The following is a 26,586-nucleotide window of genomic DNA, read 5'->3' as shown; positions in this document are numbered from 1 at the left end:
AAACGGGGCTTAACTGGATAAGTCCAGACATAGGCATTTGCAAAGTATAAGTGGCTACCAATGAAACGAGATTCGAGGGTTGAGCTAATTAGCAAAATCGACTAGGAAATGGCTAATATTGTACATGATTGATATTTCATACTTCTGCCACATATATGTTAGATAAAGGTTACTAGCATGAAATATGATAGTCTAATCTAAATTTGCAAGCATATTGAATCGGGTATGATAGATTCCTGGAAAATAGTACATCTGCAGTACCTAACATATGCAAATCAAGAAGAGCCTATAATGAATTCATACATTGAAATTATTAGAAATGAAACCCTAAAATACCATTTGGGGGATAACACTATCAACATGTAATATGTAGGTTATATATCGTTTTCTATCGCTTCGTTTTTCATATCAATTCTAAAATCAATATTTTTGTGTGCATTAGAATCTATCATCTAACCGCGATGATGACATCTACCAACGAGGTAGACCTTGAGGTTCTCCAGCCCATAGACTCGACGCTCCTTCAAGTCATAGAGAAGACAGTGGAGGATCGCGCACAGAAGATAGTCGAGAAATATATTAGAGAACGCGACGGGAGTATCACTGAACAGAGGAAAAAAGACATTAAGGTATGTAAGCAAACATTTCTTGAAAGATTTTGCATCATTACATATGTGTAACTTTAGCTTAAACGTTCAGAAGTCATTCTTGAACTTCTTTAACGGTAATATCCAACACAACTTTTTGACCGAACGGCACCAATCTCTTTCACGGAATAAACTGCTGTCGTGACGCCACGTTATGAAGAAAGAACATGTCACCCATTGAGCAGTGGATCATAGGTTGCAGGATTTCTTTTCGCTAGAGAGATTAAAGAAGCCATCTACATCGGTGCTTTACAACCATCTCTGAACAGAGACGGTGGGCGCCGTATACTTCCTACAATCTATGATCCACTGCTCACTGGGTCACGTGATCTATCTGCATAACGTGACGTCACGGCAGCAGTGTTCATTCCGTGACAAAGAGCGGTGCTGTTCAGTCGAAAAGTCCGTTTTTTGTGTTGGATATTAAAGTCAAACTAGGCCAAGTATTCGTTACCTGTGTGCATTAACGTTATCACGTTTTCCTATGTCAACAGACGATGACCAAAGAATTCTGTACCACCACTACCGCTCATGGTGTCAGTCGTGTGGCAGAAGCTAACACTACCAGATCAAGGTGATAGCGCATGCATGGACATATAATTCTCATAGCTTAACATTATTATTAGTTTGTTTGTAATACAAGCAATGTTGATGATATTGCGGTGGATATTGTGGTGAAGCAGTGGTAGTCGAAAACAGCAGGCGGAAGACAAAATATTAATTCACGCCTCAATTGGTGATTTGACCTGCTAAGACCAAGTCAATTTGATCATATGGTTGATGTCCACGCGTGCATCAGTTGTCCAAAAACAATTTCATCCATGCTGTAAATGCTACAAAGAAGCTGCAGAACGAGCAAATATGTGCCGTAGATTTGATACATATACATAGGAAAACATATACTAATGTCATAGATTGCCACCGTCAATCGCAAAGTGAACGAAGACGAATCCACACGCTTTAATGTGTGTTTGGACATTTTTTAATATTTCGTACTTTAGATTTCATAATAAAGTCAAATTTCATGGTCAAAATCATTTTTTTTTCGCACACTCGAATCAGTTTTGGGGGTTCCCAGATGTTAGCAAATCAACGTGCCTTGAAGAAATTTTCATACCAACGAGTGATCTAATCTGCTAAAGTCGTTCTGTCTGCCAGTCGTCAAATACCCTCGATGTGATGAGAAATAGCGATCACCCTCACAGAATCAAACATGTTTGTAATGTTGCAATAGTACTAAGCGGAGTGTTGTGTAAACGTATACGACTTCTTGACTTTATAATTATCAAATGAAATGCTAATCAATGACACAGTATCTGGAGCTTTCTCTTATTTCTCTCTCTTTCCTCCAATCGGTTCATAGGGTTATTTGGACCATCATTCTTGTCACCTGCACCGCGTTGTTCGTGTATCAGTCCGCCATCCTGATCAAGTCGTACTTTGAGTACCCGGTGAATGTCGACATCAAGGTTGTAGACAGCAAGAAGCTCACTTTTCCGTCAGTCACGGTCTGCAACAACAACAGGTCAGTATTATTGAATAGTTAAACTGTAATATCCAAGACAAAAATTGGACTAACCCACATTTTCGACTGAGCAGCACCAGTAATTGTCAAGGAATGAACAATTCACTGCTGTCGTAACGTCACGTTATGCAGACAGGACATGTGACTCAGTAAGCAGTGGATCGTAGGTTGCAGGAAGTCAATTTTTTGTGTTGGATATTGCAGTTTAACTATTCAATACTAGAGTATTGACTTCTACCAACACAGATGAACTTTCAAGTTAACAGGTCAGTATGTCTGTTAGAAAATGACCACATTCTTGAGGAAGCTGAAAGTGCCTCTCGTTGATTATGGTTCCAAAGGGGGGAACCTTGGAAGCCACTTTGACACAAGCCGGGGAGTTGATCAACCTCAAGAAACTATCAAAACCATAGTGAAACCACAGTGAAACAGCACCCTTGCATGCGATCGTTAACTTAACTTAGTGAACTTTTACCAATGTCGATTCGGACACGTTTATTTCAATTACAGGCTGCGAAAATCCATGTTACAAGGGTCCCGGCATGAATCTCTGCTCGAGCTGGATGAGCGAACAGCACGTGATGTGTCGGACTACTTGTGGGCAAAGGAAATAGAAGAGGACATCGAAATCGACCTGGAGTACGGCGGCGGTGTTGGAGATTCAGAAAACAACAGAGGGGATGAATTGATGAACATCTTCCTCTCCGACGACAGTTTAGATGCCTCGACAGAATGCAGGTAAGGCCATGTTGATTTGATTATATGGATGACATCCTCTGGGAGCTCCAAAAATGATGCGAGCGAGAAAATAAAAAAAAGTTTGGCCAAAAAAAAGTTGCCTTCAATATGAAATCAATGTGGCCAGGAAGGTTGAACATAGGACTACAAACACATGGTATGGTATACCAACAATTAGGTGTAGGGACCAGTACATCATACGGGTGCAAAACGTTTTTTTTCTTCTTGGACCAATCCGACAAAACAGACCTAAAAAACTCAGACGAACAGGTTTCTCCAATTACAAAATGGACACAATATGTCGGCAGGTGTTTGGGGTCTTACCGGGCCAAGAAGACAACAAAAGCGAAGTGAGTAGAGGTCCCTTGTACCAAGTTTCTACAGTCAAAGATACAGAGGCAGTTAGCCTTGATTACATGGAGATGGGATTTTAAAATGCCACTGGGAGTCAGATAATCCACCAAACAGATTCCTTTGTAGCAAAATTGACCAATTACCATTGTTTTGAGTATTGTCAGTTCTCAAGTTTCCACGGCCACAGACAATCTGGTCCAGGTTCAGGTCTGGACCTGCAAATGATCCTCTGGACCTGAATGGGACCTGTACCTGAATTAACTGGTACCTCCCCCTACCAACAATTTTTTTTTCTTCTTTCTGTCCTTTCACATCTTATTATTTGACTTTAGATTTATTTTGGCATTCTATGTCATTAGTTACCTGTTTTCTTATTCTTTTTTTTTTAATCTACGGAATATATGTGCCCATTTTACAGCTGCTTTGCACAATTTACTGTGTGTTAAAAAAATTTGGGGGGGGTGGGGGAAATGGCCGAAAATTGGTGCGAGCGATCCATATAATCAAATCAACATGGCCTAAGTCAGCAATAACGTACTTAAGTTTTATCTTAATATGGAAAAGATAGATAACATAGTTATCAAACCTGTTTACGTTGGAAAGTTTTATTTCCTTTGCTTAAATTGGTATTGTATTCTGTCATTTTCTAGATATTGATTTTTTTTTTGATTTTGCAGTCGACTAGAAATAGATGAAAGAGTTTTTAAAGACATTTAAACTACTCTGGTGAGTAGACACTCAAATAAACATTTCTCATCCTGGTGCTGGTACAGAAAGGGGCTAAACGATGGTGATCTGTTGTCTTTTATTGTCAGGCATTATGGCCCAGAAGGACGAACAATATTAATTGACAGTACAATTAAAGAACAATAATCTAGTAATTAAAAACAAAAAACAGGATTCACACTGATCTGTCAGCTTGGCAAGAAGGCACGTCATAACTTGCAATCGAGACCAACACCTGTCTTAAAAAGTATTCCATTTCCATTCCAGGCTCAGATTCAAACAACTGTGCACGTTGGCTCAGCTCCTCGGAGAGCCATCCAATGAGTACTTACGGACTGAATGGAGCTACTTCAGCCGAGAAGGCTGGGCAGCAAGGATCTCCCATCCGTGCACAGGGACGGAACACGACGCTTGTGACGAGTGTTACAGTAACAGGTGCGGACTTAGAAAGTCTGTTTCACCTTGAATGGCCGTCTGCGTGTTGACAGCTAGTTTCGAGACTATAAGACTCCTTTAACCCTACCCAGACTGGGGGGGGGGGTGTGTGGCTAAAAGTGCCCGCGCCAACTTTGACCTCCTATATCTCCCAAACGGTTTGTGCTAGAACAACCAAACTTCGTGAGTTTTCCTAGAATATTGTTGGCAACATTTTTTTTAAAAATTGGGTAAGTTTATGATTTTTCGTGTTGCCATGGCAACGGGTTTCTGAAAGGCAAATTTTAAAAAAATCACTAATTTTGGTTAAACAATGGGATTTTAAGATTTTCTTTCTAAACTAAACTTCTTTTCATATATCTTTAATATCTAACACATCTTAGTTGAACATTCATAATGAAATATTCATAAATTATGCTAATGAGATGACGTAATTGGTCAAAATCCAAGATGGCCGACAATATCATGATTTAAAGTATAACAAGCTTATTTTCACTAAGATTTCATGACTTCGTGGTATTTTCTTACAGAAAACATTCCTGTGAACGTTTCTAATCCATTTCCATGGGGTTTTAGCGTTATATGTTTAAAAAAAATGTATCTTGAAAAATTGAAGGTTGATAATCCAAGGTGGCGGATAGCTAAACTACAGATGACGTCATTCTATGACGTCATTTTGACGTCGTTGCGTCGGCTTTTGACAACAGAAGTCTTGTAACACTTAAATATTGATAAAAAAACATTATTGGTAACTTTTTCAGTGAGATATCTAGGTATTATGGGAATTCCCCGTTAGCCCAAAATATCAATTAATGACGTCATAATGACGTCATTTTACGTCATAATGATATAAAAATTTCACGAATTATAAAACTCGAATGAGCAAACCCCCCCCCTCCCCTGCAAATTTGGTGTTCCCCCATTAACCCGTTTTGAAAATCCGAAGGGGGGTTGAATGAGCCCCCCCCCCCCCCCCCCAGGCCAGGGAAGGCCCAAAAAGCCCAGTCTGGATAGGGTTAACTTTCAGAGAATACTTGCCTAAACCAGTAACAAAGCACCGCAATTCACAGGAGTTTTTTTTTTTTTTTGCCACATTCCAAATTGGTGAATCTCAAATTAGGGCCTCTTTCATCCCATTTATTACCTCAATGAATGTGCAAAATGTTCAAATCTTTTTCACTGGTGTCAAGATTGTCTAAAAGCGATCTTGATGACATACAAATATTTATCTTTTCAGAACACTTCAATACGTAGAATGGGAGCTGTTGTTTATAATGTGCTTTTTACCCTTGAGAGTTGTAAATCACTGGTAGTTAACAATGTATTGCCTAAGCCGATGCAAACTTAGGCAATAAAACACACACTTACAAAAAAGCATAGTTGGATTGGCTCTCCTACTAACACCCGTAAAAAATCTGTTTTACAGGGGTTGTAGGACTTTTATCAACTAGCACAAGAGGTATTATGAGGTTCATTGCCTGCTATAACATGTATAGTATGGATAACCAATTATTTTTGGATGCACGGTAAGTAATACTCATGTATGGTTTACAGGATCATGCTGAGACGAATCAAGGACATACCATCGAAGCTCAATGCAGCATTCTGCTGTCCCGCTGACAGTTACATTCAACTGACTCATACGACGTTTGAAACTCACATGGAAGCTTTAAACCCATACGCATGCGCGAACTTAATTGGCGAGATGCAAGGCGAGCCGTGTACCGCTAGTCAGCTGATTACGGCATACAATGATGGCAGGCGGTTTGACAACTGGGGTTGGTTTGGTATGCCAAAACTACATGACGTACAGATGATGTTAAGCGACGGTTGTTCAAATAGCACCGCATCGACATGCTACCGTGGAGTGCTGCCAATCAACACGACCCCACGAGGAGCTGGTTTGTTTTGTTGCTCTCCCCAAATGTGTGTGCAATCGGGATGCATGGCTAAAGTCCCCGGATGCAGTAATCCGCTTGGCATGGAAAGCGGCAAAATTCTCGATCACCAAATTTCAGCGTCGTCATTTGACGAGCATCCACCAGTTTACGGTCGCTTGAATTCCATGGTCCCGTGGCAATTTGATCCCTATTATGACGAGAATCCGCGGTTCGAGGTAGATTTTGGCAAAACAGTTATTCTGACGGGACTCATAACCCAAGGAGACGAGGAATCAGTTCAGACTTACGCCATACAGCACGGCATGACGTCATCTGATTGGATTGATTATGTAGATGAGTATGGGGAAGCCGCCCTCTTTTGCGGTCATGTCAACAGCAATGGCTACAACTTCCAGCATCTGCCTAATCCTATCTTTACCCGACACGTCGCCATTCTACCGCGTTTCAATGGTTGGGGCAGAAAGAATCTCCGTGTGGAGTTTTTGGGATGTGAAGAAGATGACTGCATCTTTGCTCGTGCTCCATTTCCAATGATAAACACTATAGATCCCAGCTCCATCAGCTGCAGTAGCAAAGATTGTGTGTCCAATGTCACTACATACCGTGGGACCGTACGCTCTTCTGGTAACGCCACCTGCCAAGACTGGACTTGCCCAAACCGTCACTTTGACTTCTGCCTGGAGGAAAACTTCTGCCGATTTGCACCTGATCAAAACAGCACCGACTTAGTCTGTCCATCTGTCTCGGATTCCAGCCAAGTAAACCTGACTTCCGATCCCTGTCAGTCCATCGCGAAATGTCCCATCAGCGAAACTGACGACGAACCAGTGTTCCCCACACGGCACAAGTTTTACCAACACGCTTTTGCCGCTCAGTACTGTGAAGAACGAGGAAAACAACTGTGTTCACTGGAACAACTCGTTTTGCTAAACACCTTTCGAGACATGGTGGCAAGTGAATGGGGCTGGATCAACGAATCTGGTTTGGAAGCCACGTTTGAAGAAGACTGCACCAACACAACTACGGAACTCTGCTTTAAAAGTATATATCGTTATCGCCAATCGAACGCCGTGAGCAGTGTGGCCTACTGCTGTGACTCCCTGTTTGAGCTGACAGAAGAAACCTACAAGAATCACAGCAGTGCAGAAACGGCCTGCCATGACCGGGGTATGCAACTTTGCTTACCTTCACAACTGACTACTGTCCATGATGCTTCCATAAGGCGCGATGATTACCCAGAAGATCTCGCGTGGATCAACATGGCTGACAAAGTTGCACTATTGAACGAAACGTGCGGATGCAACGTTGGCGATAATTGCATAGGTAATAAAATTCCTTTATTCGAAACCGATCGATCGAAGGGATACCAAGCACTGTGTTGTGAAGAAAGTTTCTTTCTAAGTGAGGACACGTTTTCGAACCAATCAGAGGCCTTTACACTGTGCGGTACGGGAGGCAAACAGGCTTGTTCGCGCTTTCAACTCAATACCTTGTATGACGACGGAGTCAGGAACACAGGTTTTTCATGGTTTGAAGAATTGAACGGCGTGGTCACACTTCAAACTCTGTGCAACACGTCAGACCATAACTGTTTAGATGGCGCAACCTACGGAAATACAACTTCAACCAATGTCACGGCTTTCCCTGTCTATTGTTGTAACCCAGTGTCACATCCGATACCATCAGATTTATCCTTGCCACAGAGAGCTAATGTGACAAATGGTTTCATTGGCTGTAACAACCCACTAGGCATGGAGAGTGGCATCATTACACATGATCAGATCAATGCCTCCTCTTTCTCTGACCAACAACACACACCAAACCATGCCCGCCTCAACAGCAGGTCCTATTGGATGATGGACGAAGATGACACCATGCCATGGATACAGGTGGACTTACGGGACTCACATGTACTATCAGGGGTGATCATACAAGGAGGTGGTAGCGCTGGCGGTTATGTCACAACCTTCTCTTTATCCTTTAGTGTCGATGGAAATCAGTGGCAGACATATAGCGACGATGATTCTTGACGGTGTTCTGGGGAAGTAAAGATAACTACACTCCAAACCACGTCTACTTATCACGCGCAGTCACAACACGATATGTACGTTTGCACCCGTTGTCATGGAAAGGACGGGGCGGATTACGCTTGGAAATAGTTGGCTGCAGATCCTCAAGCTGTAGTCTAAAAAGTACAAACCATAATACTGTTCAGTTTTATCACCGTCATCAGGTGATGTGTACAGAACCCGAATGTATTGTGGGGCGTGGCCATAACTACAGAGGCAAGCAGAACGTCACCAGGACCGGCCGAACGTGTCAGAAATGGGATTCCCATGATCCACAGTATCATTGTACCACACCCTCGCTGTACCCGGATGCAGATCTCTCCGAAAACTACTGCCGTAACATACCGGATCACCCGGCCAAGGCACCATGGTGCTACACCGGAGAACAGGACTGGGAATACTGCAGTATTGAACGTTGCGAAGTAGGCTGCGTTGACTTGAAGCTAAACTCTGTTGCTGGAGAGAACGACTGGGCCGAATTCCTCCTCAGCTCTAACACAGATGACTACACAGACATCACAGACTTTTCAATGGCTACGAGAGAGGAGATTGTAGAGATGGGTCATCGTAAGGAAGAGCTCATTCTCCAATGCACGTTTGACAAAGAACGTTGCTCGTTGGATGATTTCAAAGTGATACAGAACGCCAAGTATGGCAACTGTTTCACTTTTAACCATGGTGAAGACGGCTTAGTGCGAAACACGACCAAGGTAGGAGCGGAGTACGGTTTAAAATTGACACTTTCAATCGAGGCGACCGAATACGTAGGGCTCTTCGGTCAGTCCCCAGGCGCAAAAATTACAATCCATGACGTAGGGTCAACGCCATTTCCTGAAGGCAACGCTATCAATACCAAACCCGGAGAGAGTACTTTCGTCGGCTTGAAACGTAGTTCAGTACGAAGACAGTCGTTTCCGTACGGAGACTGCACTTCCTATCAGGAAAGAGATGTGTTGTACGACGGGATGTACACGTACGAGACTTGTCAACATTCGTGTCTGCAGGCAGCATTGCTGGAGAAGTGCGGCTGTTCTGATGAGCTGATTGCCATGAATAGTACACTGTGTAGTGTACTGAACAATACACAAGAGTGTTGTCGTCAGGAAGTCCGAAAACGCCACGAGGACGGCGACTTGCCCTGCGACTGTCACCAATCCTGTACTGAGGATTCCTACACACTTTGGCTGTCATCTTCCATGTGGCCGTCAGATAGTTACGTCTGGTACGTGCTGGAGAACATTCACACCAGAAGTCAGTCTCAAAATCTACCACTCAACCCCGAAGAACTGCGTCAAAATCTCGCGAGGGTCCACGTGTACTTCCGTGACTTGAACTACGAGTTGATCACCGAGAATCCAACCTATACTGAAGAATCATTACTTAGTGGCCTAGGTGGACTTTTGGGGCTGTATGTAGGACTATCGGTTATCACAGTCTTCGAGTTCATCAACCTGCTAGTGGACGTTTTCAAAGTTGCTTGTGACAAAGAAACAAAAGATAGGAGCACTACTGGAACACCAGTCATTACATCTAAGCTAACGGTATAGATGTACATTTCAGGGCCACAAATTAGGAGGTATCAGCATTGTAGATGAGTAAAGAAAATATCATGATAACTTGATACAAAAGTAAGTGGCGTTGTAATTTTGTAACGGCGTAATGGAAACGCTCTGTACAATTACTGTATTTCGATAACTGTGTACATGTGTAGGTCTATATATCTATATATATCCTCACCTCACCTATCCCTTGACCTTCTTGTGGGTCGTTGGGCCCCATGATAATTCGTTGCACCAGCCTCCTCCATCTAGCTCTGTCTTCCGCCCTACGCATGTCTGTCTGTCTGTCTCCCTCTGTCTACATATATATATATATATATATAATGCAGACATGTAAGTTATGCAAAACTAGCACGCGTGTATTGTATGCAACTTCGTTAAATATTACCCACATTTATTTAATAGATTCTTCACGTTCAAGTTCCTTAGAAACGTTCTTCCAAACACGCTTGATAGCTTCGTAAGACTAGATTTCTAATTCAATGCTAGATTAACCACCTAAATCGAATGTCCCTACCACAATAGATTGTTTAATATGAATGGAAAATTGATTGTATGAATGAATGACCTTTATTGTACGTTTGTGCTCAAACAAGCTAAGTACAGGTCGTAGCGCTAGTGATAAGGTACAAATTTGACAAAAAGGTATCTTATCATCTCTACATATGCTGATACATTCTAGTATGTACAAGTTCAACTTCTTCTCGCTTCTTAAAACAGTTATAAACATAAGGACAGATGGAATCAATAATGTATGGTTTATCTAGTTGCATGAGAAATATGAATTTTTCCGTGGTATTCAAGAATCAGAAATTAGGAAACAAATGTTGTATATTTTCAAAAAGGACGTTTCTTTCGTTGTTGTATAAAGTACAGTCAACAATGAAGTGACACTCATCCTCTATCTTATTCAAGTTACAATATTGGCAGATTCTTTCTTCCAGATGAATGTGGTTATGTCGGCCTTTTTCAATGTGGAGTCTGTGTGAACTAATGCGGAGCTTTGTGATGGCTGTTCTGTGCCGAATGTTTGCAATCTTTAAGTATTTTTCGTCGTTGTAAGTAGTCTTAAGTAATCTGTATGTTCGTAATTTGTTGTTTTTGCGCATTGCTGTCACGAAAGATTGAAGGTACATATCTTTTAAACGTTGGTCGATGGATGGAATTATTTGCGATGGATTTAGGACAGATGACATGGGAGAATGCCAGACGTAGCCAAAACCACATTCCTCTAGCGTAGTAGCCTCCCTGATTGTAGGTAGGTTTTAAATCAACCCATGTATTCTTTCTTCCTTTCCGGTCATTTTCGTATTTTACAAACTGACATCGCCATTCTGTTAATTATGTTTTATTTTAATGTATAGTTTTCATATGTAATCAATTATTGTATATTTAGGTCTTACAATGTACCATCGTTGATATTCTCTGATTTGCTATGATATTGTTCTTATTTTTCTTATAATTTATTCATACTTTAGTTTTATTATCATTTCTGATATTGAATTGTTATTATCTAATTTCATTTACTATCAATATATTTTCTGATTGTTTACATTTATGTCATTATCTTTTAACATTGATGGAGGGCTCGAAAACAAACAAGCCCTGTGGCTTTTATTCAACAAGTGTTCTTTTTCGTACCATGTTTTGTTAATTGATTTTAGAATGTAAAAATAAATCAAATCAAAATCAGTCCTCACAGTTAATTACGTGATTATTTGAAATGTTTGAAAATAGCCAACACGAGCATTTGGGTAGCATCTTTTTTACAATAATGTTTATCACTGTTGATCCCCTATTATTATACCATGTACTTGAATTTAGCTTGCAAATAAACTTCTATTGATAACCAAATATGTACTTTGACAAGGATAACTCATGTGTCCTAACTTTGAAGTGAAAGTTACGTGTTTGTAGTAAATGCTGATTAAATGTAAAGATTCTTTCCGTTGCATTGAGTGATTTTTTTTCTGTCGATTGAACTATGCTGATCAATAACGACTGTCAACATTGCAGAGAGAGATGCCGGGAGAATAGCAGATCTATATACAAAATAGTAATATAAATGGCACAATAAGGCACTCAAATTTAGAATCCGTCGCCGTCATGGTCACGCCATGCATCTTCCATGTAAATTTATTCACAAGTACTTTTAAACCCAGTCTTTAGTGTTTTGATGTTCAGAATCATTTGGAATCCAAGTTTAAAAACCTTGCAAAATCTCATGATATAACGTTGTTTCGCATTCCTACTTGATACCATACATGTGCAACGGCATGTTTGTTTCACTGAAATTGATTTTCACTGTACGTAAAATGAGATATGAAATAGACATTGAATTGGCTGGGGTCTATAGTATACTGTATAGTAACTTTATAGTATTAATACTGGTAATGAGGCCCCAACATACTCTCAGGTGGGCACAAAACTGACTGTAGTAACTATCGACCAATATAAGTTGTGAAAATATTGGAGAAAGCAATACCAATTCCTTACCGAGCATAATATTCTAAACCCTTCAAAGTCAATTTTCAGACTGAAACATTCCACTACAACGACATTGAATGATTGATCAATTATACTACACAACATGGACAAAGGGCTTCTGACAGGTGCTGCAGTATTTCTTAAAAAGCCTTTGACACAGTATCCTATGAAATTATTTTTGACAGTCTGCGGATGAATACAAGACAACGAATTGCTGTGGTCTCAGTCATACCTGTCAAACAGGTGTCAGGTAACAGTTGAAGAGTCAGGTAACAGCTAAAGACGTAACACAGGGATCCGTCGTTGTGGCTATGAGGTTTGCCTTTGGATGTGATAACAAGACAGACAGTGCAACAAGGTTACACATCTTGGGGCGGTTACCAGTAAAGGATAGAATACAAAAAAGAAGTTTTGCCACATTCCGCAGGATAGTGCACACAGGACTACCAAAAACATTGTACAACCAACTCACATTCCAGTCAACTAACCTATTCCAGGTACCAAACACGGTAAACAACAACAAACTGCAACAAACTGTCAAAACCTAGGACCAATTTAGAAATGAAGCGCTTCCTCTACCGTATAGCCTGCCACTGGAACACAGTTACTAAATGAACTTGTATTTTCTCTCAGCTGTATAGTTTATAATGTAAATAATGTTATTTATATACATCATCATCATCATATGTAATGTTGTCCGTGTATTAATGTATTTTATGTGGACTACTGAAAGAATAGCTGGTAACATAATATTGTCAGCTAAATGTGGATCTCAATAAAGTCAAAGTCATGAGAAAAGGTCGTTCTTCGGATGATATCAAGGAGGCAATATGCGGGAAGACCTGGAGCATCCTTCGACCCTCGCCGTGCTTTAGCACTTGTGGAAACACTTGAGATGCAGGCGCGTAGGGAAGGTGATCAGAAAGCTCACGAGTATTCCATTCATTTTTCTTGATCAGATCTATCCACTGGCAGGAGAACATTTTTTCAGAAAATTGATTGTAAACCAGTTCGGGAGTACCTTAGAGAAACAAGTGAACACAAGAAATCACTCAATTTCTAAAAACCCATGAAAGATGCCTGGAGCAAGTAAATCGATGAAAGCTGCAAATTATGACAGCTTGAAAGGGAGAGAGATGGTTTGGCCTGTGCACGCCAAGATGATAAGTACTACCGCTGTAATGAACTTGAGACTCTACGAAAAGTAAAAATTGTAAAAACTCTCGAAGGCATGCTATGTTTTAAGTCTATTTGTGCTTGACGGAATGGTTATCGATATCGACACTTAGCTTGTCGGGTTTCTGACATAACTGACTTGATGTGTAGTTTTTTACTTGATGTGTAATAAAACTACAGAGCAGCATATGTGTGTGATCGAATCGTATCTGCGGGAAGAAAGGGTGGAATGAAGAATAAATAACACTACAAAATGGACCGTGCACTTGATAAGCTCGTGCAGGGCCTTATGAGTGAAGGGTAAAAGTGGGCGTGTCTACTAGTAGTAATATAATGACTGAAGATCTTTGATCGTCATGATCAAGAAGTACATTTAACAAATACGAAATAAAGTTATCGTTGATGAATTCGACTCCTTTTCGCCTAAATAGGAACACGAGAATTCGTGCCTGGAGTTTGGGCGCTCCAAATGGAGTATAGTGGTGTACGGGTTTAATGCAGATAAATGAGGTGCAGTAAAACCTGCCCAATACGACCACCCAGGGGACCGGAAAAAGCGGTCAATTTGGGCAGGTGGTCGCTGAGAAGAGTATCGACTCAAAACATGCCCGATGCAAACTGTAAATTGTAAATTTAACCCCAAGCTTTTATACGATACAGTGTTTTCAAGCTCAATATTTGTACACTAACGTTTTAGACAGTAAGAGAACTTTGATGCTGTCAGTTACTATACAGGCATTTATGCGTCGCTGTGTTCTTGATCGCCATATCTGAAATATCTACGGTGCACCTTTCGAATTCGTTGCCCGGTACGTCCCGATAGCGTACTTACCCACGCGGGTGAATGTACAGTACAGGTGGACAAAAGCACTACACAGATCTTTCTTTAAAAAGCATGAGGCTATATACGTTTCAGCATTCGTTTACTTTATAATGATATAGATTTAGAAAAAAAAGTCTGTAACAACTAAAGTCGGATTTTCTTACAACGAAATTTCCTCCCATATTACAGTAGACTGCCCCATTTACCCACCCATTGACCGCCGCCATCCTTATTCTAAACATAACATTGTAATGGCAATCAAAATCCGACGCAAACTGGCCGATTTCGGCATAAAATCGCGCCAGTAATCATCAAAAATCGATGAAAACCTCAATGTTGAAAATGATGCGGTCGTTATGGGTCCCAATTTGGGCCGGTCGTGGTTGCGTTGGCCAGGTGGTCGTTGAGAAAAGGTCGCTTAATGCTTACGTCAATGGGAAAAAAAATTGGCACCGAGAAAAAGCGGTCGAAATGGCCAAGTGGTCGCTGAGAACAGGCGGTCGCTCGGACAGGTTTGACTGTGTTTTGGGTACAATCATATGTAATGTGATTGTAAAAATATAAAATATGTTCTATTATATATGGGCGTATACTTGACTGGACAAGTTATCGTGTGATGTGGTTGTGCTCAACTGTTATTATGAAATAACAATGTGAGTAAAATGATGCCTGAAAATTTGTTTTATTAAAGTTGGTGGTCAGCAAGCACTTCCAAAGAAAGGCACTCGTCACGGGGAAGGCGGTAGTTGAGGATCATTTCCTCAAGTGTCGGTGGGAAACGGTTTCCTCATCTCTTCTGCAGGGGCAAGGTGTGTTGTGCAAAATAACACATTCTTTTTTATATCAAGTTGGTTAAAAGGTTGAATACAAAGAATGGTACTGCTGATGAAACTGTAAGACCCCAAATCGTACCGAAAAAAGTAAGCTTAACCACAGCCGGAAGCAGGCACGACTTGGTTGAGAAAATCGTGACCTTTCTCTCATGTGTCCCTATTTTCCCGCTAGTTAATGATCCTACCGGCACATGACAAAAATATCATAAGGTTCTCTACCAACCTCTGCTTGGAGAGCGGGACATGTAGTCCCCTGGTAAAGTAATAATGTCACATTAAAATTCGCACAAACTTTCTTATCTAAGAGGTTTCAATGAACAATTGTTTTGATAAGACTAGTCTCCTTCGAAGGTAACATGAACCAAGTGTCTGTATTCATAAATATATTGCGTAGAGCTGTTAGTTCAGTTTTACTCGCTCGTCTACTATACTAGGTTTACTTGTTCAATAGAGCTCGTCGCTGTAGCGGGTATTCTTGGTCATCGTGGAACTTCCAGAATCTTAAACAAAGTGTGCGTTACTTTTATCACTTGAAGTCCATAGTAAAATGCGTAACGAGAAGACAAAAAGTAATTTGAGTACTAAAAATTACTTCCTAACTTTTCTACAGGGCTTGAAAGCGAATGAAGTTTCACCTACGGTAACCGCTAAGCGAACCCTTCAGTAACCGAAAAAGCGACCCCACACCATCGAACTTCCAGAATCTTAAACAAAGTGTGCGTTACTGTCATCACTTGAATCCCATAGTAAAACCCGTAACGAGTTGACGGAAAAATTACTTAGTTTTTTTTTTTTTTTACATGGCTTGAAAGCGAATGAAGTTTCGCCTGGAATAACCGCTAAGCGAACCCTTCGGTAACCAAAAGGCGACCCCATACGGTGGAACTTCCAGAATCTTAAGCAAAGTGTGCGTTACTTTAATCACTTAAAGTCCATTGTAAAATGCGTAACGAGAATACAAAAAGTAATTTGAGTACTAAAAATTACTTCCTAACTTTTCTACAGGGCTTGAAAGCGAATGAAGTTTCACCTACGGTAACCGCTAAGCGAACCCTTCAGTAACCGAAAAAGCGACCCCACACCATCGAACTTCCAGAATCTTAAACAAAGTGTGCGTTACTGTCATCACTTGAATCCCATAGTAAAACCCGTAACGAGTTGACGGAAAAATTACTTAGTTTTTTTTTTTTTACATGGCTTGAAAGCGAATGAAGTTTCGCCTGGAATAACCGCTAAGCGAACCCGTCGGTAACCAAAAAGCGACCCCATACGGTGGAACTTCCAGAATCTTAAACAAAGTGTGCGTTACTTTAATCACTTAAAGTCCATTGTAAAATGCGTAACGAGAATACAAAAAGTAATTTTAGTACTAAAAATTACTTCCTAACTTTTCTACAGGGCTTGAAAGCGAATGAAGTTTCACCTACGGTAACCGCTAAGCGAACCCTTCGGTAACCGAAAAAGCGACCCCACACGATCGAACTTCCAGAAAGTGTGCGTTACTTTCATCACTTAAAGTCCATAGTAAAATGCGTAACGAGAATACAAAAAGTAATTTGAGTACTAAAAATTACTTCCTAACTTTTCTACAGGGCTTGAAAGCGAATGAAGTTTCACCTACGGTAACAGCTAAGCGAACCCTTCGGTAACCGAAAAAGCGACCCCACACGATCGAACTTCCAGAATCTTCAACAAAGCTTGCGTTACTTTGATCACTTGAATGGCATAGTATAACCCGTAACGAGTTGAAAGAAAGCAATTTGAGTACTAAAAATTACTTAGTTTTTTTTTCTACGTGGCTTGAAAGCGAATGAAGTTTCGCCTGGAATAACCGCTAAGCGAACCCTTCGGTAACCAAAAAGCGACCCCATACGGTGGAACTTCCAGAATCTTAAACAAAGTGTGCGTTACTTTCATCACTTGAATCCCATAGTAAAACCCGTAACGAGTTGACAGAAAGCAATTTGAGTACTAAAAATTACTTGGTTTTTTTTTTCTACATGGCTTGAAAGCGAATGAAGTTTCGCTTTGAATAACCGCTAAGCGAACCCGTCGGTAACCGAAAAGTGACCCCATACGGTTGTATATCAGCGGCTCATTGAGTAAGGTCTCTTGTTTACACAGTATTGCATGAATGCCTTCGTCTGTTTCAAACCTTATGGTGCTTTTTACAACACGATACCACCGAAACGGCCCCACTTAGCCAAGCCGGTGCCATTGCTGTTTAGCCGCTGACAGTACTACCAGCCTTCCATAACAAGTGTCATATGCGGTGGGTTGATATATTCAAAGACTTTGGGTCACTTTGTGGGTCCAAGGTATTCAACGTTGCTGTGCAAATGGAGCTATGTCCAGTATCAGGGTGAAGTGCACGAAGTTAGTGTGTACGAAGTTGTACGAAGTTACAACAGTTTCCTACTGGCTTTGAGGCCGTATCAGGAGTCAACGATGACGTCAAATATTTTATTAGGGTAGGGTTGCAAGTGTGCGAAGTTGTCCGAAGTTGTGCAAAGTTACGTGACGTCATCTAGCTTCGGACAGTAGGTGGGGTAGAGTGGCATGTGTACGAAGTTGTCCAAAGTTGTGCAAAGTTACGTGACGTCATCTAACTTCGTACAGTAGGAGGGGTAGGGTGGCATGTGTACGAAGTTATACAAAGTTGTGCAAAGTTACGTGTCTTCATCTAACCTCGGACAGTATGCAGGGTAGGGTGGCACGTGTCCGAAGTTGTCCGAAGTTGTGCAAAGTTACGTGACGTCATCTAACTTCGGACAGTGGGCAGTGAAGGTCAACAAGTGTACGAAGTTGTGCAAAGTTAGATAGCGAAAACTTTAAATATATGTAAATATAATGCACAGGATACGCGCACATATGTACAATTCTGTTTGAAATATTTATATAAATATTAAAAAAGTAAATTCTTACTCCCACAAGAAATAACTAAGTTACGCATTCGTACTCCCACTGATAGGTGACGGCTAGTTATATCACACGAAAAACACAGACTATGTAGATCCTCGATCTATTTACGTTCATAACTTCCGAAAAATTCCTACACCACCCGGTTGGCTGTACAAAGTTTGGATGACGTAATGGTTAGGATGATGTCATAACTTCGGACAACTTCGGACAACTTCGTACACCACCCGGCTGACTGTCCCAAGTAAGGATGACGTAATGGTTAGGATGACGTCATAACTTTGGACAACTTCGGACAACTTGGCACACCACCCGACTGACTGTCCAAAGTTAGGATGACGTAATGGTAAGGATGTCGTCATAACTTTGGACAACTTCGCACACCACCCGGCTGACTGTCCAAAGTTAGGATGACGTAATGGTTAGGATGACGTCGTAACTTCGGACAACTTTGGACAACTTCTACCACCTAACTGAACTTCGGACAACTTCGTGCACTTCACCCTGATACTGGACATGGTGTGGACGTAATGGTTAGGATGACGTCGTAACTTCGGACAACTTTGGACAACTTCTACCACCTAACTGAAGTTAGGACAACTTCGTGCACTTCAACCTGATACTGGACATGGGTGTGCAAATGAATGTATTTACTGAGTTAAAGAACTCCTACTGGAAACAAAAGGTAACCCTTTGTATCGTTATCTCTCACTTTATGGGTGTGGTTCAAGGTAGTTTCTACGGGCATTTCAATAATGTTTTCTAAAGACATTCTAAATACTATGAAAGAACAAAATCGACCCTTTCACATTCACAATTGCATCACACGAACAATCAAATCTCAAAAGAATATCGGAAAACCTTAAGATACTCAAAAGTTCAAGTCTGTTGAATTCTTCGTTTCCCTGTCCACACGTGTACTGTCATCTCGGGGAATACTTTCACCTTGACGTATTTCCGGATTACGTAACACAGTGCTTCCGGTGATGACGATTTGCACTTGCCGCTTTAGGGCCCAGAGGGTGGTCACACAAACAACGGAGTCTGAAGTCTGGCGGATACACAGTTTCGTTCTTTAAGGTAAGAAAAGGCTATCAAAATTTTTGCCATGTCTATAATGTTTCTAGTGCGTTGCCTTGCCTCCTTACCGAAAAGGTCGAGGGGTTCGAATCCCGGCTGTGTCGCTTCACCCGATTTACACGCTACTGGAAAGTGTTCCAGTCCTTAGGACGGGGCGTTAAAACCGCGGTCCACTTTTTATCATACTAATAAGAGCAGTGGGCACTTCCCCGGTACAACGAACATGTGAATATTGTTCAATGGTACCTCTTTTTTGTGTTACAAGTGGACGATTAGCTCTTCAGTGAGCTAAACTTTCACTTTTTTATGAATTCTACTTTCATTGAGTCATGATAATATTCTGTGATTTATTCGGCTGTATCAAAAGAAATACAACCAGACCTACAAAATTAGTTGGAGTCAACTATGAAGTGCTAGCCATGGTAACTACACAAGGTAGAATAGACAATGTGCGTTTACAGATAATGGAGTTTATTTTCCCGTACTAGACTTGTTACGTATTATGTTATGCAAGCAATGCATAGCAGGGGTAGTCTTGCATGCAAGGGTAGTCAAATGTTCACTTTTCCTTCGGGGGTAGTGGTATTCGATGGCCGGCGCCCGTGCCTAAAGAGTAAACTTTGCAGGTGTAGAGGGCAGCGTCCATTCAATAGTTTGTACATGGTTACAGAAGTGTGGAACTCGCTTCCGTACTCTAGTGACGGTAGAGATCATAGTTCTCGGCGTAGCGACTTTCGTACGAGGGATAAGGTAGTCCGAAGTGGACAACGATTATCCTGGTGGTTTGATACTGGACAGATTCCAGAATCATTTGATCAGATACGGTAATGCGATCCCAGACTAATAATGTCAGCATAGTCGAGTCTTGTTATTGTTGTATTCTTCTTTCTTATAATTACATCACATATTATTCCAAAAGGTTGTCTTGCCAAGCAAAATGGTTAATCCGATCAACTGCTAGAATGTTGATTGTATTATGATATATCAGTCATGATTACTTATTCAGACTTTTCTTTCGTTTAGTAATAACTGAAGCTTATCTGACACGAAATTTAAATGCTCGAACACGAGCGATTACCGCTCACTGTATGTTTGTTTGTTGGTATGTTTTACATTTTACAAACCCGAATACTGCCGATGGTGATTATGATGGTTTATGCATGGCCAAAACATTAAGCCGAGTTTATCAATTTTGCTGATGATTATAATCAATCATGCTTAAATAGGAAGCATTGAAAGTCAGGATCTTTTTCGGTCCAGCACAGGGATAACCTATCATGGGTGACCTAGAAAAATACTCCATCTCAACATAAACATCTATGTTACTATGAAAATGAATCCTCCAAAATATATTCTTCTTTTTCAACTCATCCCTTTTTTTTTTACTTTTAGATAACAAGTACTGCTACTAGAGAAATGAACATGGGAACGTTTTCTCGCTGGCTCTGTTTATGTATGGGATCTAGACCGTTTCGACAACATTGACAGCAGGCTAAGAGCAAGGTGTAACATTACCAGCCAGAAGTGTTTGCGCTGTTCCTGAGCGTAGTCTTATTATCCAGTTCAAACATTCTTTCCTCGCACTTCATACGTTTTTAAACGCCGCCCTCGTCTGCTGGCGTACTTTTACGCTTGTAATGGAACCCCTTTGTTATGAACCCATCCTGAACCGTGTGACCACTTCCATAGCAATTTATTCATTTTTGTACCAATGTTTACACCTGGGTGGGGTGAAGGACTTTGTTTGGCGGCGGTGTTGGGGAGTGTTCTTTTGATAAGCTGACAACATTTTGCAGGTGGGGGTACTGTTGAAGAAAAAACGCTGATCTCTTGACCTAATCTTAAGGGTGACCAGCGTGGAATTCCGACGTACAACAAAGCTAGTACTGCAAAACAGTCTATTCACTGGTCAACAAAGAACGTATTATTCTCGGAGGGTTTACCGCGTCACCATCTGACCAAGTTACATTGATGGAAACAACAGCCTGTGGTGCAGCAAGACCTTAGACCTGCATAATGTTTATACATTTCCACATCTACAAGTTTTTTTCATATCAACACCGATATATTCTGTGCATTGTAAAATGATATGATAGCAAACGCTGTGGCATTTGCAAATTATTGGTCCATTTATTTGTGATTGTCTTTTTTTACGGCTCACCTTGATCCATCCCATTAGCTAAACAGTGTCATAGCACACTTCTTTAACATTTGACTGGCACAACGCCGTATCAATGTAGAATGGATGAACATGGAGCTCTCCGGTTTGACTGTGTATATTAGCCAAACGTCCGTTTTGCAAACACTGTCTAAATATAATGACAATGACAATGAAGTTTATTGCATATTCATGCCCAATTGGGTCTAAATGCAGTCAGATTGGTACACAGCCAAATTAAAGGGAGTAAACGGAAAACTATACATATACTAAAAAGTACGTGCTTCTTCTCTCTTCTGAAAGCATGTGTCGACAAACTTACAGAGTTTTTCCAGTATATCGTAGTTAGATGATGACATAAGGTATTTGAACAGATCTTCCTTCGTTAGGTGCGCATATTTTTTATCCACTTGTGTAGCATTAACGAGTGCGTTTCGCAGATCTTTGTACAGTGAACACTCAAGGACAAAGTGTACTTCGTTTTCTACATACATGAGACTCTTATTGCAAAATACACATAGTCTATCATCAGGAGGAGTTTGGTTATATCTACCAGCTTCAATTTCCAGTGGGTGATCGCTGATCCTTAGTTTGGTCATTGCTCGGCGATAGCTAAAATTTGCTATATTTAGGTATTTTTCTCTTTCATACGAGTGTTTAAATTTTCTGATTTTCCTTCGTGCCAGGAGAGTTAAGATCTGAGTAGAAGTTTTGAACAAAGTTGTCTTTTAGTCTTTGTTTTACTTCGGCCTGAGCGAATGATGTGTTGCGATCACTGTTAAGCAATAGGTACGCAAAACCTGACTCCTCCAGGATTTTACTAACATTGGATAGCCAGCATGGTATGTTACGTTTATGTAGGTCCTGTTGTACACAGAGAGCTTCAAATTGTAGGTTACTTGTTGGTACTTCTTTAACTAATCTTTTGTAATACGAATACAATCTTGTATACACTTCGATCCACAGAGGGTACCTTCCAAGTTCTGCCCTTGTTGCAAGGTTACTCGCATTTTTTCTTACGCCAAATATTGAATTGCAAAACTTAAGATGAAGTTGTTCAATGGGAGACTTGTCATTTAACCCCTTCTTGCCCCATACCTCCGCACCGTAAGTTAATATTGGGACTACGCAGGCATCAAATAGTTTAGAATACACGGACACTGAAGGATTGCAGTCACCCAGGGTTGTTTTGATGCTGAACCAAGCCCTGGCAGCCTTTTTTTTGCAGTGCTTTCATTGCTGTGGTGAAATTGCACCCGGCTGTAAACACCACTCCTAAATAACAGTTGGAGGAAACTATTTCTATGTCTTTGTTGAGTAAATGGAATTTGAGATTTGGAAATTTGTCTTAGTTAGGTTCACTGATAATTTCTATTTGTTGCAGTAGCGACCTAGAGTATTTATTACATTTTGAAGGCCATTTTGGCTAGTTGATAGTAAAACGAGGTCGTCTGCATACATTAGACTTGATACGCTAGATGTATTTAACAGAGGTGCATCAAAGTCTCCCGCCTTCAGTTCACATACCAAGTCACTATATATAAGTTACAAAAGTTTCCTTACAAGCAGGCGGTAATAGACAATTCCTGTCAATTCCTGACAATTCTGTACATATAGTAGCATGTTGAAAACGTGGATTAACTAAACTGAAATTTTCTAAACAAATATCAATTAACTTCTAACGATCTAGACTTCCTGACCTACTTAATTATTAAGTAGGTCAGGAAGTCTAGATCGTCCCGTTGTTCTAACGTTGTGGGTGTTCTGGCTGATTTCAAGCGAGATGAAAGAGGATTTCCGAACACGGTAATGCTTGCTCTCCGTGTTGAGTTTGGGCTTTCGGTAGATGTAGTCCACAATGCGCTCTGAGGCGTGCGGTGTGTGTGCCACTGTCAGCTAGGTACACAATGTAGTAAAGTGAAGAGGATCCCTACCACGGAGACAGGAAAGTTAACGGCAGGCGTGGTTTTAGTTTTTTGTGTAATTCAGTTCCTGGGATCTATCCAAAATTTATATGAAAGTAATGATTCAACTAGTGACTTTTCTAAAGAAGCTTTTTGCTCATTGCTATGGTATGTGAATAGGTGTAAAGGAAGTTCTCTACTGTACCTGCTTGTGACTCTATTGTACTGTGACGTGAGTTCCACTTGAGCCCTGATCTCAATTAAAAGTTCTGCTATGGCAACGATTCTTAAGTGATTGAAAGGGTAAGTAATGTTGGTTTGGATCCCCTAGTGTTGTTGCTTGGAACTGTAAGATTGATTACCTTCGCCAAGAATTCGCCAAGAATGTTATATTTTGGGTAGCGTGAGTACGTTTGTATTTATCTATGTATGTATGTATGTGTGTAGAACACCGGCATAACTGGAGAACGCCTGGATGGACTGTATTGATATTTGGTATGTGGGTTGATCTTGATAACAACTGGAAACGATTAGATTTTGGTACTGCGGAACTTCTGGGATCAATATCTCAAGTTTTTGACATGCTGTGGTCATGATTTTTAAATGGTAGATGGCTCGTGGGACCGAGAGTAAGTGGTATAGATTTGGGCACTATAGCCGCTTGATTTAGAACTGCAGGGCAGGTTTAGTGTCAGACTTTGAAAGGTAATAACTCAAGGAGGGATTGATGGATTGTCAGGATTTTTGGTATGTAGATAGCTGACCTGATGCTTTATATAATTACATATAGATTAATCTAATTTGCATAATCAATCAGAAAATTTTCTAATTATGCTCAGTTCAATTATAGGACCATTGCAACATGTGATATTTGTAAATGAGAAAAAAAAGGATATTTATAGATATACATTATGCAAACTAAAGACCTAATTTGCATGATTAATCAGGAAATGCTTTAATGCCATTGTGGTAACTAACAGGAACTTCATACTTTTTGCATTTGGGAGTTATGTACAGGTTAACATCGTTGAACATCAATTATGTCCTTTTTTGCATAAATTACCAGAAAATGCGATTAAGCCTTAATCCTTAACATAGATTATGTATGCCTGTTGTTTGGGAAGGAGATGATAAACTAATATAGTTTGTGCAAATGAGTACCTTATTAAAGACCAGAAATCTGGACCCATGATTCGCAATAACCATAAAACTATATAGATGTTTCCGGCTGAACTGTGACAGGAGGTTTGAAAGCTGAATTGACCCTCTAGACCACATAAACTAATTAGAAGCAATGGGGAGTCCAGCCATTGTCGACTGCGAGGAACAAAGGGATGGTATTCAGACATAACGTTAAAAGTTATTAGCATAATAACTGTCAGATCTGTTTGAAAAATTTTCTCCACTACTTGTCAATAAAATGCTGTCAAACAAAGCAAAACGATACATAAGCGTGCTGCAAGGCTAAAGACACCATACCATATTTTCTACAACATTAAGTTTGAAGGAAGAAATATCAGACCACTGTTGAAAATTCAAAATGTTGCCAGATTTCTTGTGCCCTTGAATTCAGTCTAGAAGTACATCTACACTCTTTCCTGCACTATCTTGCTCTCTACCTTTATCTGAGTTACTGAATGTCAGTATCATTGCTATTTAGTATCTTGCCTTTCAGAAGCTATTTGGTGTCTTGTTTTGAAATAAGAGCTGTGACCCTCATTGTATCTATATAGAATAAGATCATTTATTTTGGTAAAGATTAGTCCCTCTCAACTTTGTATTTCTTTTCAAGTAGTTATGAGCTGTTGGATTTTGTGTGTCTACAAATAGAACTTGCAATCGTAGCACCGTATTTGCAATGTGAATGAGTAGAATTACTTGTACAGTCACCACCAGCAACAAGGATATAATATCTCAGTGCCCCAATGTTTCCCTTCCACAAAGTTTCAGGCTGGGCTTAGTATGTCCGTGGTCATTACTTCACATGATTTCTGTTTAGAGAAAGCTTACAAATTTACTTTTTATGTGCAAACAAACTAAAACTCTATCTGTAACTATTTGAACTCTACGGAGTACGTATGAGCCCTGCTCCAGCACCCATGTTCACTGTGTGAGAGCCTGTTGTAGACTGAACCCGGTAGTTTACGTTAGCCGAATTTATTGGGTGATTTTATAGTACCACCTTGGTCTTTAATGACAAACAGAATTAATACAGCAGTTGTATAGGGTAGAATCAATTGGCGAAGGTATGAGGTCGTGGAACTCTAATTTCATCCTGAAGTTCTATATAGCTAAGGACAATACAAGAAAGTAGCAGTAATTGTTGTTAATTTGCTGATGTTGTATTTCAATACTGAGTGTAGAGGAATAACAATTAGGACATCAAGCAATTGTTTCCTGCATTGATATGTTGTAACTTGGATGAAGCCACACATAGGCATTTGCAAATTATACGTAGCTACCAATGACACTACAGTTGGGCAAATAAGCGAATTCGACATGGAAAAGGCTAAAATTGTACATTATCGGTATTTTATACTTCTGCCACATGTATGTCAGGTAAAAGTTACTAGCATGAAGTATGATGATATGAATTTGTAAGTAGCCATCATGATTAATCAGTTATCATAATGATAGATTCCCGGAAAATAGTACATCTTCAGTACCTAGCACATGCAGTTCAAGAAGAGCCTATAATGAATTCATACATCGAAATTATTGGAAATGAATCCCTGAAATACCATTAGGGGGATAACACCATCAACGTATCATATGTAGGTCATACATCATTTCCTATAATTTTGCTTTTCACATTTATTCTTAAATCAAGAAATTCTTTGTGTGCATCAGAATCTCTCATCTAAGAAGGAAGATGACAGCTACCAACGAGGTAAACCCGGAGGTTCTTCAGCCCATAGATTCGACGCTCCTTGAAGTCATAGAGAAAACAGTGGAGGATCGCGCACAGAAGATATTCAAGAAATATCTTAAAGAAGGCGACGGGAGTATCACAGAACAGAAGAGAAAAGACATTAAGGTATATGAGAAAACATGTCTTGAAAGATTTTGCATCATTACATATTTGGCACTTTAGCTTGAAAGTTCATCTGTGTTGGTAAAAGTCATTCTTCAACTTGTTTAACTGTAATATCCAACACAAAAATTGGACTCACCCCAATTTTCGACTGAACAGCACCAGTCTTTGTCAAGGAATGAACAATCCACTGCTGCCGTGACGTCACGTTATACAGA

General features: G+C 40.3%; 1 protein-coding gene across 1 annotated transcript in view; it reads left to right on the top strand.

The window, feature by feature from the left end:
• LOC118418202 overlaps positions 1-9,942 on the top strand; it is a 13,907-nt gene extending 3,965 nt beyond the window's left edge. Inside the window, exons 2-9 of the mRNA XM_035824041.1 lie at positions 443-629; positions 1,142-1,221; positions 2,011-2,172; positions 2,683-2,910; positions 4,258-4,425; positions 5,980-7,493; positions 8,076-8,215; positions 8,560-9,942. Coding sequence (XP_035679934.1) covers positions 462-629; positions 1,142-1,221; positions 2,011-2,172; positions 2,683-2,910; positions 4,258-4,425; positions 5,980-7,493; positions 8,076-8,215; positions 8,560-9,942 — 3,843 coding nt within the window. The 5' untranslated portion in view covers positions 443-461. The remainder of the gene's footprint in view (positions 1-442; positions 630-1,141; positions 1,222-2,010; positions 2,173-2,682; positions 2,911-4,257; positions 4,426-5,979; positions 7,494-8,075; positions 8,216-8,559) is intronic.
• The last annotated feature ends 16,644 nt before the right edge of the window (positions 9,943-26,586 follow it).

Source organism: Branchiostoma floridae, chromosome 6 (genome assembly GCF_000003815.2).
Source record: "Branchiostoma floridae strain S238N-H82 chromosome 6, Bfl_VNyyK, whole genome shotgun sequence".
Lineage (NCBI taxonomy): Eukaryota > Metazoa > Chordata > Leptocardii > Amphioxiformes > Branchiostomatidae > Branchiostoma > Branchiostoma floridae.
This window is presented reverse-complemented; position numbering and strand designations above follow the sequence as displayed.